The following is a 19,257-nucleotide window of genomic DNA, read 5'->3' as shown; positions in this document are numbered from 1 at the left end:
TGCCTATGTGATTTCATGAACTGTCCGAGGCTGCTGGGCCCCTGAGCTCACTCTGCAGCCCCACAGCTCTTTGAATGGAGCCGGCCAGCCTGAAGGCAGCAAGTGAGCTGTGCAGAGGCCCCTCGGGAAGCCCGAGCTGAGGAAAGTGGCACCGGCCCTGGGGTCTGTGACTGGCAAGTGGGCCCTGAGGGAGTGCCTCCTAGTGTGCATTCAAAGGTGGAGCCTCCTGTGCAGCCTCCCCGCCTCATCCAGCAATTGGCTTTACAGACACAGTGAGCTAACTCAAGGCCCACCAGCTAACCGACACTGGAGTCTGGCTGCAGGGACCTGAGTGCTTGGGACCACACCTGGCTTCTACTCAGAAGGCTATCACCTTCCTCCGTACACCTTTCCCCAGAGAGGCTTGGAGTGGTACTTTCTAAGTAGCTTGGGCAGTACTCCTTTGCTTATTCCTGACAGTAGTCAGACAGGCGTGCTGGGCGCTTTGCAGTCATCGTGCAGAAGCTGGGTCAGCAGACGCCTCCTGCTTCCTCTCTTCCACTGTCTTCCTTCCTGGCAGGGGCGTCTGGGCGGGCTGTTGTTCAGAGAGCAGCCTGGGAGATCCTGTCTCCCTCCACAGCCTGCTTCTGTCTGAAGGCCTGATCAGTCAGCGGCCAGCAGTGTGGTCTAAGAGCCTCGCCGTGCCAGTAATTGGTGCCTTTCTCTTCTCTTTCTGCAGGACTACTTTTATCCACGATACCTGGGTAAGTCCAAGCCACTTCACCTAGTTTTCAGAAGTCCTGTGGCGGGAATCCCATCACCAAGTCAGCCCTGGGGGGAGACTGTGAACTTGGAGCTGTCCGGAACATGCAGTCAAAAGCACAAGTTTGTTTATAGTAATTTTGCTCTGCACTGGCCGAACCTCGGTGCAGTGCCTTTATTTGCAAACTTCTCTGCATTGAGTCCAGCCTCCACCCACTGTTTGGAGGTATGGTTGATTGAGTATCCTCAAACCTACTGGTCTTGTGAAATTATTGAGGACCCTGGGAGCTTTGTTCACACATGCTGTGCTTATCAACATTGCCATGTTATTAATTAAAACTGAGAACATTAAGAAATGCTTATTTTTGGTTTAAAGGGCAGGAATGCACAAGCAAGCCCTTTTAGACACTAAAGAGGATGGGGGCATTTGTGACGGGCTCTAGAAAACCCCCACGCGCTTGGGAGAGAAGAGAAAAAGCAAAATGGCACCCAGGTCTCAGGGAACGACAGCTTTGACCCCACGCACTCGCTGAAGGAGGCCCAGGGTACCCTCTGAGAACTCACCTTGTGCCATTTAAAAATTTTTTTTTGGTGGTACTGGGGTTCCTGGAAGCCCTTCTACCTCCGGGCTACACTCCCAGACCCATTTTATATTTTTTATTTGGAAACAGGGTCTCTTAAGCCAGTGTGGCTGGCTTCAAACCTGCGCTATCCTCCTGTCTCTGCCTCCCAAGCACGGGGATTACAAGTGTGCGCCACCACACCCAGCTACCTTGCACCATTTTAAAGTTCTTTGGATGCATGTTGCTCACAAGGAAAGAGATGTATTCCTGGGTCTTTTGACTTAGGGAAACCTGTCTGCCCAGGTCCTCTCGGTGGCACCTGTTCTGAGTCTATCTGACAACAAAGGGGGTCTCGATGGCCTGAGAAGCCCTCAGGCCACCTCTCTCCCAAGTGGCAGAGGAAGCTGAGCCCCACCACACCTCCTTGGTGGCCCCTGTGTTGTCTACGCCGGTATCTCCATGCTGGGATGAGCAGCAGTTTCCTGCTGGGGACCAGATGGGTGGCCTGACCACTCCACAGCCATGCCTGCTCACACATGCTGGGAGGCCAGGTCCCCGCTGGCTCCCACCATGTCTGCTGTGTTCAGAACACAGGCAACCTCTCCCGGACAGGTCAATATTCAGATTAAGGACAGTGTTTCCAAGCTGGTCAGCTGGACACTGGCCTCTCTGGCTGTAGTCAGAAAGCTCCCCAAATGTTACACATTCTGTGGGGTGAGACACAGGGCACTTTTCTGTGTTTGTAGAAACAGGCCACGCTCTGGTGGACACAGGACCCCAACACCCAGGTGAAGTGGTTGTACCCAGCAGCTGTGGCACTGGTTCCATTTCCCTGGGGAAGAGTGAAAGCGCTGTCCATTTCTCTCTTACAGACTGCATCAGCAAATATGGGTCTCCATACACCAAGAGCCCTGATTTTGTCACGTGCGTTCAGAGTAAGTGTCTCCTCCTGCCTTGCTGGGAGCTCTGTGGGCCTGGCGTGGCCTGGTGAGGGTGGCAGATTCTGGCCACAGGGGGCCGCGGGACCTTCGCTTGCTGCTCCCCACGCCAAGCCTCTCCGCGAGCCGATCTCGTCGTCCTGAAATGGGTGATAACTGCACGTGGCACAGAGTGCAGGCATATCACAGGGCGTGAGTCCTGTGTTTCCCCGCCACTGCAGCGTCTGGTGAGAGGCACCACAGCCACCTGTGCCCACGCTATCTGCACGGGCAGCGTGCAGGGAAGTTTCTCTGTTTTGCATATTGCTAGAGACTCAGCCGTCAGGGCACACAGTCAGAGTGGCAGTTGTCAGCAAGTTTGTTTAATCTATGTGTGTTGACTGACTTATAGGTCACCTCCAGTTTCTCTTGTCATGAACAAAACTCTAGTGAGCTTCTTGTGTGCGGCGCCTCTTGGCCGCTCAGCATCCCTGCAGAACAGGGTCCTAAGAATGAGTCCGGCACGTGGCCGTTCTTCATTTGAAGGCCTCGGCTCCCTCTGACTCGGGCACTCCTTTCTTTCGCTCTTGTTACTGAAGATTTTTCCGGGTTGTTCTTGCGTGTCCCAGGTCTTTTCTGGCTCTTACTGCTGTGGTAAGCATGGGTATTTCTCTCACTAGCTCTAACTTGCTCGTGTATCTGGAAGTCGCTGATTCCTGCAGATCAGCTCTTGCTCCCGGTGCCCTGTGGCGTTACCTCACTGCCTTAGTTGGTTATTTGTAGCATGAGAGTCCTTAGAATGTTTCATCCTGCAGTGACACTTTCTAGATGAGACGTAGACTCTGCTTCCTCTGTGGCATGCAGGTTGGGAGACAGAACAGGATTGAGGTCCCCGGAGTGTCCCTGAGCTGGTTAGGGGATGAGCCTCATGCAGCTGCTGGCCCCAGACACGCCAAGTCCAGATTCTAGCTGCTCCCCCTGCCCCGGGGCAAAGCTTTGGTGGGCTCTTGAACCTGGTGTGCTGCCACCGACTGCTGCCTGCTGCATGCCCCCTGAGTGCCAAGGTGCCCTGGCGACCCGCGGAGCTGCCTGGGCAAGGCCACTCGACCTGGTGACACAGCCTGCGCCCCAGGGGAGCAGCCCAGGCAGCCACACTCTGTTCATTGGATCCTTCTTCCATTTTGCCGGAATGTGCCAACCCGACTGCACGGGCATTTGCTGGGCACTTGCCCAGGGTCATATGGCAAGCTTGGCCTTTCTTTTTTTTTTTTTTTTCCTGGAGATAAACTTCCAACAGGGAGAGAAACAACTTGGGTGGTGGTGGAGTCTCCTTCGGATGGAGGGACCAGTGTATGAAGACTCTCTCAGGGGACAGACTTCTTAAAGTCTGGCTGTGGCATCCTAGGCAAACTCAAGGCCAAGGCAGCTAGGCCCTCCTGCTAAATTACAGGTATATACTTCAGAAATAACTTTAACTCTTTAACCAAGTATTTAAGTGGAAATCCGCTCACATCCCCAGCTTTCCTCCTGTGGTGGGTCCTTCGAGGCTCTGACAGCCTCCTGCCTCTCAGGACTTCTCACAAGGCTGCAGACCCACCTCTCACGACTCTGGGCCCGGGCTTCGCCATTCCCTTCTGGTCCCAAAGTGCTGTGTGCACAGCAGCCTCTGAGTGCAGTTAGGGGACAACAGTGTATAAAGGAGACTGGGACGGCTTCTGGCAGGTTTCTTTGGCTCACAGCAGTGAGGATGATGAGGAATCTGACCCATCCTCATTTCCCTGAACTCTGACTGCCAGACCCAGCCTTGTGTGCTTAAGGGCAAGAGACATTTATAGTGACCTGCCAAAGACCACCAAGCAAGTGCCTCAGAATTATTCCAAGACTTGCAAGTGATCTGCTGGCTGCAATTTGTGCAAGACCCGCAGCCTTTGAGGTGGGCAGTGGGCAGACCACAGGAAGCCGGCACCATTGTGGAGCTTCTCTGAGAAGCCTGGACTCGCTGGTCAGTGTGGTGCCCAGACCTGCAGGCGGGCAGAGGCTGAGTCAGTGCTGGCCACAGACCTGCACTTCCCTCTCACTTGCTCCTCCTGTAGTCCTCCCACACCTGCTGGCCAGACGGGAGGTGGCTTTGCCTACTGCTCAGGTATGAGGGTCAGGAAAAAAGCCCGCACCCCAGAGTTAGCTGGAAGCTCAGTCCTCTAAGATGGAGTGACCACACCCTCTCCCAGCCTGCAGTGTTAAACCCTGGATAGAACAGGTTATACCCCAAAGAGGAAGAAGCCAGGGACTTCCAGGAATGAGATGTCTAGGGCTGGGGTTGTTGCTCAGTGGTTGGCACTTGCCTAGCATGTGTGAACCCCTGGGTTCCACGCTAGCACTGCAAAAACAAACTGGAGATGTTGATGGACCAGCAGCTCAAGCCAGAGGTGGCTGGAGCCCCGACCACACATCTGGCTGGAGCAGAGCCAGTAGGGGCCAGATACATAGTTTCTTTTGTGAGCCTCTGGAAAGGCAAGCTCCTCCTCCAGGACTGCCCAGACCCTGACCCACTGGCCATCCGGCAGGCTGCAGAGCCTAGGCCACACATGTACCTCAGAGAGTAGAGCGTGGGGCCTTCCGCACCCAGGCCATGCCGCGTCTGCCTGGCCAGCAGCACTGAAAGGACTCTTTGAGGCCTGGACGTAATAATAGCTCTTTCTGCTGGCTTCTCCAGCCTTATGCCCTGGGCACTCACACACGGGAGCTGTTCTGCCCTGGGAAGTGTGTTCCAGGCTCCGCCTGGAGACTCAGCTGCATGCGGAGGTCCCTGGGAGGCAGCTGCTTCCGTCAGGGCTTCTTGAACCACTGGCCCTAAATCTGCAGGCTGACGCTGGGGGCTCTCCTGCTCTCTGTCCCACTGCTCAGGGCATACATGGCCTGAAACCTCCCCCCTGAACCTCCCAGAGGCCTGGGGTGGACAGCTCCTGGAAGACCTTCCTGCCCTGGGGCCTGGGGCCCCCCATCCAGTTCCTACTGGGCTGCTGGGTAGGGGGGGCTCAGGAGTCTGGCTTTGGTTGGCAGCCTGGGTGTGGTTCAGGAAGGTGGATGCTCAGGTCACTGGAAGCCCTCGGGTTGCCCAGGACTCTGGAGCCTGCTCCTGGGGGCTCCAGCCATGAGCACGGCCCTGCTCACCTGGCTTGAGGCAGACGGTGGCCAGCCAGTGGATCTGGGCTTTCCTGGGCCGGCCTCAGGGTCTGGTGGCTCCTAGCACCTGCTGTGGCCCTGGGATGGAGGAGGCCCTGCCTCACTGCCAGCCCCACGCTCCGCTGGGGCCCTGACTGCCCAGCTGCAAGGGCTTTGGGAACAGCTCAGCCAAGTTTCTCTTTGTTGTCTTCTCACTCAGACCTGCCTGATCAGTGCACCCCGGACCCTTGTGACAAGGAGGGCACGCAAGTGTGCCAGGACCTCATGGGCAACTACTTCTGCCAGTGCAGAGATGGCTGGGGAGGGCGGCACTGTGACAAAGGTGAGGCTCGGCCTTGGGGGCTGGTGGCCTGAGTCCTGGGGCAGTATGCACCTGACCTCTTCTCCTGACCACTCCCACCCCAGGGCTGAGCTAGTCAGCATCCCTCCCAGGACTCTTCCTTCAGACAGGGCACTGTCCTACGTGAGGAACCAGGATGCTGCAGCCCTGAGCTCTTCCTAAAGCTGTGTGCTCTCAGAGAGAACCGGGGGAGTGGGGTGGCTCCTCTGGGAACAGGGCTAGAGTTTGGGAGGCCCACACAGGCCTCAGTCCCTCCTAATGGGATTTCAACCCCGACTCAGGAGTGAGTCAACCTCTGTAAACAACCTGGGGCAGGAACTGCAAGCAAGCCCTTAGTCAGGCAGAGCCCCTTGGCCCAGGCTGTGCCCTGCGGAGGGCTGGGTGGGTCCACTCAGGTGCTGTGGGCCTTGAGTGCTGAGCACTGGCTGGTGGGCCCCTTGGAGCTGAAGCTGCAGCCTCACCGCACCCTCCCACTGCCCACCACAGGCAGGAGGAGGGCTAGGGTGTCTGTGGGGACAGGGCGCTGGGCGGGTGTGTGCACTGCAGGCAGGCTGGACTCACCCTGCCCTTGTGTCCAGATGTGGACGAGTGTGGCCAGCAGAATGGGGGCTGCAGCCAAGTCTGCCACAACACGCCAGGCAGCTTCTACTGCACCTGCCACAGCGGCTTTGCACTCACCACGGACGGCAGGACCTGCCAAGGTGAGGCCCGGCCTGCCTGCACCTCCGGCTCCTCCACTCTCCCCTCCTCTCCTTTCCTCTCCTGCCCCAGCTCAGCAGGGGATGGGCTGATGGGCTGGCTCGCTGACACTGCCAGCCTGCAGACAGGCCTGCGCAGCCATTAGCTCAGCCACCTTGGGCAGGGCTGCAGGCCCAGGACCCCTGTGCATTGCCAGCTGTCCAGCCCTCCTACCTCGGGCTCCCTGGGCCCTGCCCTAGGAGCAGGGGCAGCTCGACCTCTCCACTGCCTGTCCCTATTTTCTTGGGGCCAGAGCCAGAGCAGGAGCCCTGAGGACACCCCAGAAAGTCACTTCAAACATGCATGCCCTGCCCTTCCCCGTCGTTGCCATGGGCTACAGAGGACCAGTAGCCTGCCTTGCAGGCAGACTTCCTCATCCCTTGATCTAGTGGTGCCAGGGTGCTCCCGGAGGCCTGGGCACCCAGGACGGGGGCACAGTGCCAGTGTGGACAGGAAACAGCACCAGGGGCTGGAGAGCAAACCTGGTTAGGTGTGGGGTGGGGGGTCACTGTTCCAGTTGCTCATTTTGGATGAGCAGTTTCTGTTTTTATCTTTCAGGGTCCCCATCTCTGACAACCCAGAGGTTAGCCCTGTCCAGGTGATGAAATTCCCATGGAAATACATGGGCCAGCTGCTGCCCTTCCTGTGTCCTATTTATGCCTGCCACAGAGCTCCATCCCATTGTGGGACAGGCCAGGACAGAGGGATGTGGCCCCCATGCTTTAGAAGCAGACTGAGGACACCCTCGTTGCTGGTGGACTCTGAGCAGTGACATCTCACGTGCCCAGCACTGCCCAGCAGGGTTGAGTGCTCAGAAGGGCACTGGGCTTGCCGCCACCTGGAGGATTGTGTTTTCCTCTTGCCACCTTGCCAGTCCCGGTGGCCTCTCCGGCCGTCCCAGGCTGGTCTGTACAGCCCTGGTCTTACGGCTTTGCTTGCAGATATAGATGAGTGCAGAGACCCGGACACCTGCGGGGAAGCACGCTGCAGGAACCTGCCAGGCTCCTACTCCTGCCTCTGTGACGAGGGCTACGCCTACAGCTCCCAGGAGAAGGCCTGCAGAGGTACACAGACTGATCCCTGTATCTCCCCACCATCCGCAAGCCCAGAAACACTGTCAGCCACTTCTGAATTGGGGCTTCCTCTGGCACACGCTGCTCCAGTGCCCAGGAAGCCTCTGTATAAACACTGGGCAGAGAAAGGTCAGGTGCCCAGGAAGGAGTCTCCCTGTACTGCGCCCACGCCCATCGCCTGCCCTGTAGTGGGGCTTCTGCCAGCATGCCCACGTGAGCATGCACACACATACACATCCTCACATGTAAGTGCACACAGCACACAAGTACACATGCACAGAAATGTGTGCACACTCACACATATACATGTGCTCACAAACATGTTTGTACTTATGGAGATGGACATATGTATATACCACACGCCACATACTCACACACATGGGCACACATGTACATACATACTCAAATGTGCACACAAAGATACTGGCACACATACTCATGAGGGCATTGTGCACACACAGGTGCATATGCATGTGTGTAGCATTGTACGTGCACACATCCATGTGTGTGAGAGCATGCTTGCACATTAACACAGAGACATATACACGTGGTGCACACTCATGCGCATGTGTGCACACCTGACAGGTACATAGTCAGATGTGTGCATACCATATGCACATACACCATTCTCTAGCTGACAGCAGATACAGAGCAGAGACCTTCAGCTCCTGGGCCAGCTTGGGCTCCTCGCCCGCCCCCCAGTATGCCTGCAGTGTCAGGGCATGGGCCTGTGAAGCACTTCTCATGTGGAGGCCCAACATTTCTGAGAGACGCTGAGCCCTACTGGGCCACCGAGGAGTCCATGAGCAGGACTGAGCCTTGAGCAGGGAGCACAGAGCCCCTGAACAGCCAAGTGAGAAGCTGGGGCGATCCTGGCCCTGCCCATTCCCCTCTCCCCAGTGTCCCACAGGCCCCTCTATCCTCTGAGGCCTGGGTAGACAGTCCAGCCTGAGACCCGCCATGTGCCAGCCTGTTAAGGTAGTGGGTTTGGCTTGGTCCAAGTACCTTCCTTGGATGTCTGTAGCATTTTGTGCTCCCAAATTTGAGGGGATGGCTTGAGGCCAGCCTCCGGAGGAGCAGGCAGGGCTGCCATTGCGGCTCTGGCCTGGGGCAAGCTGGGAACCCGCATGGTCCTGAGCACTCACCTGGGGGGTCAGGGCATGACCTGGGGCTGCCCCCCACCACGTGTCCCTTTGCCACAGATGTGGATGAGTGCTTGCAGGGACGCTGTGAGCAGACCTGTGTCAACTCCCCCGGCAGCTACACCTGTCACTGCAACGGGCGCGGGGGCCTCAAGCTGTCCCCGGACATGGACACCTGCGAGGTGGGTGGCCAGGCGCCGCGGCTGGTCCCCATCCACACCTGAGGGCCTGTCCCCACACGTGCACAGGGCCCTCCCCTCCCACTGGTGGGAGGAAGCTTTGGGGCCGAAGGTGCAGGCCGAGACCACGTGTGCAGGCCCTGTGTTGTGGAAGGTGTGCGTGGTGCCTGGCTGCGTGGCTCTAGTGTGGGTGTGCATAGCCACATGCCTCTGCCCCTCCCATGGCTAGAGCGAGCACCACACGGGTGGGCACCCAGCGCCATGGGATGTCCACAAGTGGCCCTTGTCACCACTTCACGGGGGTGGTGGTCCAGGCCACACTTAAGTGAATGTGGATTACAGCCAGTGTTTTCTAAGGAGCATGGCACCAACCCTTCAGATGAGCCAGCCACTGCCACAGTTGTGGTTGCTGCCCTGCTGTTGGCTGCATCCTCAGCTGGGCCTGCAGCCCTGGGCACCCTGCACGTTCCCCTCAGCCTGGCCTCTTGGGCCTCTTGTGGAGCTCTGTCTCGAGGCTGTGCTGGGCCCGCCACCCGGCCGGCTGTGGGCAGAGCAGGCCCCGCTAGGGGATCACCCTGCCTTCCTTGGCTCCATCTTCCCTGGGGCAGTGGGAAAAGCCACAGCATTGAGCAGGGAATGTCCTAGAACAGGAGTCTTCAGGGTCTCCATGTTCATTTTATATTATACACAGAATTATTTTTATGATTCTCCACACTCTTTTGTGAGTGTTAAGTATTTTGTTTCAAAATAAAAGCCATGGATCTCCATTGGAAGGAGGCAAAATGCCACAGAACGGCACCGTACATGGTCAGGCGGTCATGTGGAGCCGGCCCCTCCCCAGGGGTGCTGGCAAGGCATCGAGCCGTCACAGGCTCTGGGGTTCCCAGAGCTAGCGGGGTATTGAGGAAGGGTGGCTGCCCAAGGGCTCAGGGTAAGGTGTGGGCATGGTGACCCCTCCTGACATGCCCCCATCCACGGCAGGACATCCTGCCGTGTGTGCCCTTCAGCGTGGCCAAGAGCATGAAGTCCTTGTACCTGGGCCGCATGTTCAGCGGGACCCCGGTGATCAGACTGCGCTTCAAGAGGCTGCAGCCCACCAGGTGAGCAGCACGGGAGGTTCTCGTGATATGAGCCTGCATGTGGAGCTCCGCCTGGGCCGGCAGCTGGTCACCTGCCCCACAAACCACCCCGTCATGTTTCTTGGTCTGTTTGCAGGCTGGTGGCTGAGTTTGACTTCCGGACCTTTGACCCCGAAGGGGTCCTCTTCTTTGCGGGAGGCCATGTGGAAGGCACCTGGATCGTGCTTGGGCTGCGGGCCGGCCGCCTGGAGCTGCAGCTGTATTACAACGGTGTTGGCCGGGTCACCAGCAGCGGGCCGATCATCAATCACGGCGAATGGCAAACGGTGAGTTGGCTGCTGGGCTCCCCTGACCTGGGCCAACTCCAACCACGTTTGAGAGTGGACAGGGCTCTGAGCCTGACAGCACCACCGTGGACAGGACCCTGCCCCTTTCATTCACACCGGGCACAGAGTAGAGCTCGGGGATGAGGTGGGGCCTCAGCTCCTGGCCGAGCCTGGCCTCAGAAAGGGCCTCATGCAGGAGCTGGCCACGGTGGGACCATCAAGGGACACGGACACCACAGGAGGGGGCAGAGGCCAGGGCCGTTTCACGTCCTTAGAGGATGGCCCCGCTTGAAGCCCGCAATACCTGGGCTCTGGCACCAGGCTGTCCTGTGCATCTCCTGGCCACAGCTGTCCTCTCCTGGACCTTCCTGCCAAGGTCTGGGTGAGCCTACAGTGGGTACCCTTCACAGAGGTACTCTGGCCCCTGGTTCTCCCCACATCCCTGGGGGCCACAGGCCACCTCCTGGCCAGCGTTCAGCCTTGGACACATGTTCCATATCCCAGACTATGAGTAAGTCCTTCTGCAGTAAAACAGGCTTGGGAAGTAAATGTTTGGAAGAGAAACCGAAAGACACTCTTTTTCCCTTAGAAGACAAAATGGAAAGTTCCACCCTGGCCTGTGCAGATGGAACCCTCAGACGTCTGCTGGCATTCCCACCTGCCAAGCAACGTCCTGTCCTTAAAGTAGCAGGATCTCCCCGCAGCAGGAAGGGCACTCTCAGCAAAGCTGTAGATAAGGAATATCAAGAAGGAAGCAGAGTCAGAGTGGACAGCAGGTGCCCCGCACAGCCGGGGCCAAGGGAGGGGCGGGGACTGCTGGCGGGGAGCCTCATTGCAAGCCAGTCCTGCCTGATGGAGCCAGGAGCGAGGCAGCTTCTGGAGGCCAGCACACCGGGCCTTTCCTGCAGGTCCCTGCCCTGCCGACCCTACACGCCACGCGCTCCTGGCCTATTCAAACCCAAGCACATAAAGTGTTTCCACATTAGCAAAAAAGAAACAAGTGTTCCCCTAGGAGATCCGGAAGATGTCTAGTGCAGTTGTAGAGATTAAAGTTCTGCGTGGAAAGTTTCAGAGGAATTTATTTGTCCTTAAGCATTCAGTCTTGCCAGCCACTGAATTAACTGTCAAGGACTTAGAAATAAAAAGTGTTCTTCTGCCTTCAAGCAGGTATGCTGAGGGTCAGGACGCTGGGGGTGCTTACGTGAGGTGAGGGTGGCGAGGGCAGCCAGTCCAAAGGCCATGCCCTGGTGAGCCAGAGAATCCCGGGCTGGGCTGGTGTGGGCAGAGGCCAGGAGGGGTGTTAGCACACGAAGCCAGTTGTGGACCACAGGAGGAGTTATGTAGACCACAGAGGGGGCTGTGTAGACCACAGAGGGGGCTGTGCAGACCACAGGGGTGGGGTGTAGACCACAGAGGGGGCTGTGTAGACCACAGAGGTGAATTGTAGATGACAGAGGGGGCTGTGTAGACCACAGAGGTGGGGTGTAGACCACAGAGAGGGCTTGTAGACCACAGAGGTGGAGTGTAGACCACAGAGGGGGCCGTGTAGACCACAGAGGTGGGGTGTGGACCACAGAGGTGGGGTGTAGACCACAGAGGGCTGTGTAGACTGTGGAAGTGGGGTGTAGACCACAGAGGCGGCTGTGTAGACCACAGAGGTGGGGTATAGACTACAGAGAGGGTTGTGTAGACCACAGAGGTGGGGTATAGACTACAGAAAGGGCTGTGTAGACCACAGAGGGGGCTGTGTAGACCACAGAGGGGCTGTGTAGACCACAGAAGTGGGGTGTAGGCCACAGAGGGGGCTGTGTAGACCACAGAGCGGCTTTGTAAACCATGGAGGTAGGGTGTAGACCAGAGGGGCTGTGTAGGCCACAGAGGTAGGGCTGTGTGAGCCACGGAGGTATGCCTAAAAGGGTCACTTAGTACGGCACCAACACCAGGCTCCCACGTCAACTGCAGGCTCAGCCAGCACAGGGTCCTCTCTAGGGATGGGTGTTCTTCAGGAGGTCAGGAAGGAGGCATTCCGAGCAGCAGTTGGTGGGATCCTGGTGTGGCCGTGTTGCCACAGGGGCTCTGCAGGAACGTGACGGCAGGCTGGGCTCTGGTACTGTGCTGTACCCCGTGCCCTGGCAGGCTCACCCTGCGGAGTGGCACTTGACTTGCTGCCCCAGCCCTTCTGGTGGCAGGCCTGCAGCTGTGCTCAGGGCCCCGCAGGCCCTGCTGCAGTGGCCAGCCCCCTCCCTGGCTACCCAAGGCTCTGAGAGCAGGAGGGAACCGTCCTCCTGCAGGCCTTGGGCAGCTTCGCGATGTGGAAGGCTGTTGGCAGGGCTGGAGTCCAGCCAGAGGAGATGGGGACAAGAGCTACCACGGAGAAGGTGCCTGCACTGGCTTGGTGTGTAGGCTAAGGGGGAGCCAAGGTAAGCACCACAGCTGAGTGCCTGAGAAAGCCAGGTGTGCGGCCAGGGCCCAGGGCCCAGGGCCAGGGCCAGGCCTCCTGTAGGTCTGCGGCCCCTGGGGCCTGAGCAGGACACTGGTGGCTGGCTAGTGAGGCATCTGTGGAGGAGAACGAGGAGTTGGCCTGAAACTCCCTCAACACAGCGTCCAGTGCAGTCAGAGAGAACTGGACACCCAGGCCAGGTGCCAGGCAGCAGCATTCCTGGCAGGAGAGTTGGGCGGACAGTGGACAGCGGCAGAGCAGCAGGCGTGCTCTCCCGGCCACTCGGACCCCTGTGTGTGCAGTGCAGAGACCCCACCCGAGAGCGAGCATGCGCCCTCCCTCATCAGGACCCGAACTGCAAAACCAATCTTCATTCAGATTTCCAGATTGGTGGCAGATCCGTAAGGAAAGGCAGGAGTCAGATACTTTTAAGGAGCGGCCTCTGGGGGTGGGCTCTCAGGGATCTGACTGTGTTCCTCAGCTGTTGGCTGCCCTGTTGGCCCACCGTGCTATGTGCTTTTTGAGTTTTTCTGTTTGTGCTGTTTTGCAGCAAGGAGATTTTAAACACTGAGGTGCTTTAGTGTTTGGCCTGGCTTGTGGCTCAGCATCTGGCTGATTGTGTCATGGTCCAGAGTGGCCCGTAGGCCCCCAAAGTCCTGTCCTCAGTCCCCAGGGGCCCCGGCCACCGGCACTGAGGACATCTCACTCAGAAGAGGGAGAGCACGCGGCTCTTGTGTGTCCCCTGTGAAGGACGGGTCAGATAAGATCAGACGTGCCTGGCCCGAGCACAGCCTCGTGGCAGACGGCAGGCCTGGGCCTCTCTGTGGAGCGTGAGCTGCATCGGACATGCGTCATCGGGTTTTTGAAAACTGGCAAAAGTGACAAAGGGCCTTCTGTGTAAGTTTCCTGTCACAAGTTTTGATCTCCCTAAGCACATGGGCAAGGTCACCACCTCTCCGTTGGATCCTGCCTCCTGTTCGCAGAGTCCTGACCTCTGGCTCACAAGGTGAGCCACGATGGTGGCCACGCACCCCTGCCCAAGCATGGCAGTGCAGGTCCCGGCCTCTGCTGGGGGCACAGGCCTGGCCTCGCTGTGGCCTTCTTGGCCCAGGTGACAGGAGGCTGGCCTCCCTCAGTTGGGACCCCCTCGGGCTGGGGGCCTTGGGGAAGGGCCTGGCCCCCTTGGTGGCCCTCTCAGGATGGGTGCCTAGGGCCAGGCCTCCTGGGGTTGGGCACCTGTCCTCACAGCGGTGGCCTTCCTCAGATCTCCATCGAGGAGCTGGATCGGAATCTGGTGATCAAGGTTAACAAGGACGCTGTCATGAAGATCGCGGTGGCCGGGGATCTCTTCCAGCTGGACAGGGGCCTGTATCACCTGAACCTCACCGTGGGCGGCATCCCCTTCCAGAAGAATGACCTCGTCCAGCCGGTGAGTGCCGTCCTCAGGGCTGGTGGCACCAAAGACGTTCTACCTTTGGGGCTGGTGCCCCTGCCGAGCTGTTGCAGTAGTAGTGGTCGCTGCCCGATCCTGCCTTCCCCTCCTTCCCGCAGTGTCTCTAACTCCCAGCTCACTACCCCTTGGTTTGAGGAGTGCACTGTCCACTCCAAATAGAAAGCAGACTTTGGCACCGGGGTCAGGTTGGCACCGATGTGCTAACTTGAGGGTCACTGGGGGCATCCTGCCGCGTGCATCACAATGCCTGGCCCAGCCGTAGCCTGCAGTTCTTGGAGACATTTACACTGTTCCTGCCCCCCATGTGGCCCACAGCCACCCTCAGAACTGCCCCCCTCAGACCCTGGGTCTGATCTCCAGCTGTGCATCTGGGCAGGTGAGAGCAGGCATGCCTGTCGTGAAGTGTGGCTCCTGCACACCTGGGCAGCAGGTGGCCATGCCTGGTAAGCAGGACAGAGCAGGCGGGCTGCTCCTAATGCACATTGTCCTTATCCTGCGTGGAAACAGTTATTACGAGCCATTTGGTAGCAGAGAGCCTTCTGTCAAGGGCCCACCACAGACAGGATTTACCTTTTATGCCACAGATTTCACAGGTTGAGCAGGGGGAGCCTGCCCAGGGTCAGGGTGGGCCAGGTGTGTGGCCTCTCCTCCTCCTGTCTAGAATCGTGGTGCCATAGATCCCAGGAGGCCACTGGGACTTATCTGTCTTTCCAGATCAACCCCCGTCTGGATGGCTGCATGAGGAGCTGGAACTGGCTGAACGGTGAAGACAACACCATCCAAGAGACGGTGAGGTCGGACACAAGGATGCAGTGCTTCTCCGCGACCGAGAGAGGGTCCTTCTTCCCTGGGAGCGGATTTGCCTTTTACAGGCTCAGCTATGGTAGGCCTCCCCCTTCTGCAGGCAGCTGTCTATGGTGGGCTTCCAGACAGCAAGCAGCCCACCACAGTGGGGGTCAAGATAGGCTGACACCACCACAGGCCCAGCAGGTGCAGCGGGCAGACGAGGCCCAGCTCCCAGCATGGCCACCTGGCTCCAGCGTTAGCCAGAGAGAAGAATTGGGGAGACAGGTGTGATAGTCAGAAATGGCCAGCCTGGGGAGGGGCGGGAGGGCCCTTGGCAGAAAGTGCCTGGACAGGAGGAGCTCAGACAGTCCAGGCAGATGGGGAAGCCTGGAGCACATCTGCCCTTGTTTTCCCTACCACAGGATGGAGGGGGGTCCAAGGTGGCTGCCCCAGACTAACAGAGGAGGAAGGTGGGAGAATAGAAAAGATGGGCGGGGTGCCCCCACACCCTCGGCCCTGTGGTCAGTGCCCAGGCCACTAGACTCTGCCCCAAGAGAGACAGTGCGAGCAGAGCCAGGCCTCCCAGGAGTGCCAGGTCTGTGCTCTGCAGAAGGGAGGGAGGCACGGCAGGGTCTGTGGTGCAGTCTGTGTTGGGATTAGGTGTGGTGGTGCTGGGGTCTTGGTCCATTGGTATTAGACTGTGTTGATACTGAAGCCAGGTAGGCCCGGGATGGCTGGGGAGCAGAGGCCTGGGCCAGAGTCCCCCAGCACCTACAGAGCAGAGCCTGTGACTTCTTAAACACAGCCACTGGGATGGTTAGGGCCCATAGATCTCGAGGTCAGAGGAGAAAGGCACTTGGCACTCACTCGCCGAGAAGCCTCCCCAGGAAGGATGGTTGTCCCTGGAGCCTGGCCAGCTGCAGGGCAAGGGCACCCAGCAGGGACACAGCAGGGTGAGGGCGTGCTATCTCCTTGCTCACAATAAACAGCACGTTTGAGTCTTGCTGTTCCAGTGAGCATTGACCTCAGCACACTGTTGAGGCCTGAACACTGCACACATGTGTAGGCACAGGCAGGACTTGGTATAGGAACTCTAGCGGGGAGGGACAGGCACTGTGGCCTTGCCTTCAGACCTGGGCCCAGGCCACTTGCCCAGTGCAGCTCCCAGCACCTGGGAGCCTTTGGGAAGTCAGAAACTTAAAAACCAGGGGGGCGGGGTTCTCCTGGGGACTCTGCCCTGGAAGAACAGGTTCCTGCTTTCTACCAAAGGAGGGACATGGATACCTGTATCATCTAGCTGTGTACACATGTGAGACTTACATACATATAGTGTGTACATGAACAGTCAGTCAGTCCTGGGGCTCTGGAATCATGAGGAAAGGGTTGCCTGTGGTCTGCTGGCACAGTGCCACCCACCGCGTCCATTTGCTCAGTACTCTGAGCTCTTGGGCAAACTCTGCCTGCAGAACTGCCTGGAGGCGCCAGCAGGACCCAAGGCCAAGGACCCTGCCGCAGGAGGAAGTGGGGAGCCTGGGAGGTGGGCAGTGGCTGCAGTGTGTGCCCTGCAACCCCACAGCGGATCTCTGCAGCCTGAGGGTTGCTAGAGGGGCGTTGGGAAGTGGGGCGAGAAGGGAGGCTGCCACAGGTGCCCTGGTGCCCATGTGCAGGCAGTCTGAGCTCAGCGCTGGGGTCTTCTGTCTCTTCAGTCTGTACTGGCTGTGTGCCAAGGCAACGTGGTCTATAAAGACTCAGCGCTGCCCTGGCATCTCCCCATGCCAAAAGCAGGCGTCCGACCATCCTTGCAGGCTCCGCTCTGTCCAGCTGACCTTCACTCTCTCCTTTCTGGCATGCGTACTGCCTTGTAATGCGCGGCTTTCATCGCAGCACGGACATCCCCAGACGTCGGCACTGAAACAACCTGGGGAATAGAGGTGGTGGCTCGGATCCGCCCTGCCGCAGACACTGGGGTACTGCTGGCACTGGTGCTCGAGGACCACACCGTGGCCCTCTCTGTGGCCCTGGTCGACTACCACTCCACCAAGAAACTCAAGAAGCAGGTAGGACCGTGCCTCTGCTCCCATGCAGGGCCAGTGCCTGGGCTGCCTGAGGTTACAGTCTGGCTTCATCCTGCCGTGGGGGGGCTGATGCAGCCCTACTTTACCATGGTCTGGACACATGAGCCCCTGGGTGGTCACCTCAAGAAGACTGTGAAGAAAAAGTGCTATGGCCGAGGTGGCCTGCCTGGGTCTAGACCAGCATGCCGCCCACTGTGGCCTTGGGCATGTGCCCTGCCACACCACTCAGTGTAAACCAAGGGGGTGTGGCTAGCAAATTCAAATTCCAAGTTTCTCTCAAAACTTGGCCTGCGATTGGCCCATGCCTGGTGACCCCAGGCAGAGCCCTGGACTTGGTCCTCCTCTGATGTGGTCCCTGCCACACCTGCGGACACCCACACAGTCAGGCACCCCAGTGTTCGCCCAGAAGTTTAGGAGTCATTGGAAACATCTTCATCTCTTGCCCCGTCCAAAGCGGGAGAGCGTGGGTCAGATCCAGGGCACCTGTCCCTGGACCTGCCCGCCCAGCTGTCGAGCTTCCCAGCTCCTCACACTGGGCAGCAGCAGACTTTTCCACACTAATCGTGGCCACCTGGGGGCAGGGCCACGTGGCATCTGCCTCCAAACCCAGCACCAGCCTGGGTCCCACTAGCAAAGGAAAGGCCCCAGCCCAGGGAGTGGAGGCAGAGGGCTAGGAGTTTCCCTGCAGCACCCATAGTGCTGAAAGCCGACTGGTGTACCACTGGGCTGACCGGAGTGGCCCCAGCCTCCATGGCTGCCTGGTACCCCACATCACTGCCAGCGGCCCCACTTCCCAGTCAAGGACCCCTGCCCCCAAGAGCCACCCTGCCCCCAGAGGCAGCCTGGTGTGGGGTGCCATGGCCTATGAGAACCAGAGGAGGGCAGGATAGGAGTGGCTGGTGTGAGCCCTGCGTGAGCCCTGTGTCCCCCCGCCACCCCGCTCCCACTGTCCCTGCAGCTGGTGGTCCTAGCAATGGAGGACGTAGCCCTGGCCCTGATGGAGATCAAGGTGTGCGATGGCCAGGAGCACATGGTCACTGTCATCCTGAAGGCAGGCGAGGCCACCCTGGAGGTGGACGGTACCAAGGGCAAGAGTGAAGTGGGTGCCGCCCAGCTGCAGGAGAGGCTGGCCGTGCTGCACAGGCACCTGCAGGGCTCCGTGCTCACCTTTGTGGGCGGCCTGCCAGGTAAGGGTCTCCTGGGGACAGGCTGCCAGGTGGTAAGGGTTTCCTGGGGGCGGGCTGCCAGGTGGTAAGGGCCTCCTGGGGACAGGCTGCCAGGTGGTGTTTCCTGGGGGCGGGCTGCAGGTGGCAAGGGTCTCCTGGGGGCGGGCTGCCAGGTGGTAAGGGCCCTCCTGGGGGCGGGCTGCCAGGTGGTAAGGACCTTCTGGGGGTGGACTGCCAGGTGGTAAGGGCCTCCTGGGGGTGGGCTGCAGGTGATAAGGGCCTCCTGGGGGTGGGCTGCCAGGTGGTAAGGGCCTCCTGGGGGTAGGCTGCCAGGTAAGGGCCTCCTGGGGGTGGGCTGCCAGGGGGTAAGGGCCTCCTGGGGGTGGGCTGCCAGGTGGTAAGGGTCTCCTAGGGGCAGGCTGCCAGGGGGTAAGGGCCTCCTGGGGGTGGGCTGCAGGGTGGTAAGGGCCTCCTGGGGGTAGGCTGCAGGTGGTAAGGGTCTCCTGGGGCAGGCTGCCAGGTGGTAAGGGCCTCCTGGTGGTAGGCTGCCAGATAAGGGCTTCCTGGGGGTGGGATGCAGGTGGTAAAGGTCTTCTGGAAGCAGACTGCCAGGTGGTAAGGGCCTCCTGGTGGTAGGCTGCCAGGTAAGGGCCTCCTGAGGGTGGACTGCAGGTGGTAAGGGTCTCCTGGGAGCAGGCTGCCAGGTGGTAAGGGCCTCCTGGGGGTGGGCTGCAGGTGGTAAGAGTCTCCTGGTGGTGGGCTACAGGTGGTAAGAGTCTCCTGGGGGTGGGCTGCAGGTGGTAAGGGCCTCCTGGGGGTGGGCTGCCAGCCACACCAAAAGGGACCGCTCATGCCCCACATCAAGCCTGCATGGCGGCCACTGGCTCGTAGGGGCCATGCATGTGCTTTGGTCACCGGGATGAGGGAGCGCTGCAGGCTGCTCGCCAGCTAGCCGCGGTGTAGCTGGCACTTAACATCAGTTCAACCACCCCCCGCTGTCTGGGCGGTGCTGCCAGAGTCAGCACCCCTCCCTTGTCTCCAGGGAGCCTCCTCTGC

At 59.2% G+C, this 19,257-nt stretch overlaps 1 protein-coding gene across 2 annotated transcripts in view; it reads left to right on the top strand.

Annotated features, from left to right (window-relative positions):
* Positions 1–19,257, top strand: part of GAS6 (growth arrest specific 6) — a gene marked incomplete at both ends in the record, with an annotated part of 29,344 nt that overhangs the window by 9,459 nt on the left and 628 nt on the right. For both annotated transcript variants that reach the window (XM_080720008.1, XM_080720007.1), the window contains 12 exons: positions 719–743; positions 2,177–2,239; positions 5,604–5,726; positions 6,323–6,445; positions 7,424–7,546; positions 8,758–8,879; positions 9,858–9,976; positions 10,092–10,281; positions 13,986–14,150; positions 14,889–15,057; positions 16,845–17,017; positions 17,994–18,222. In XM_080720008.1, the coding sequence (XP_080576134.1) occupies positions 719–743; positions 2,177–2,239; positions 5,604–5,726; positions 6,323–6,445; positions 7,424–7,546; positions 8,758–8,879; positions 9,858–9,976; positions 10,092–10,281; positions 13,986–14,150; positions 14,889–15,057; positions 16,845–17,017; positions 17,994–18,222 (1,624 nt within the window). The remainder of the gene's footprint in view (positions 1–718; positions 744–2,176; positions 2,240–5,603; positions 5,727–6,322; positions 6,446–7,423; positions 7,547–8,757; positions 8,880–9,857; positions 9,977–10,091; positions 10,282–13,985; positions 14,151–14,888; positions 15,058–16,844; positions 17,018–17,993; positions 18,223–19,257) is intronic.

Source organism: Muscardinus avellanarius (assembly GCF_963383645.1).
Source record: "Muscardinus avellanarius genome assembly, chromosome: 2".
Lineage (NCBI taxonomy): Eukaryota > Metazoa > Chordata > Mammalia > Rodentia > Gliridae > Muscardinus > Muscardinus avellanarius.
Note: the sequence above shows the minus strand (reverse complement) of the source record. Positions and strands in the feature narration are given on the sequence as shown.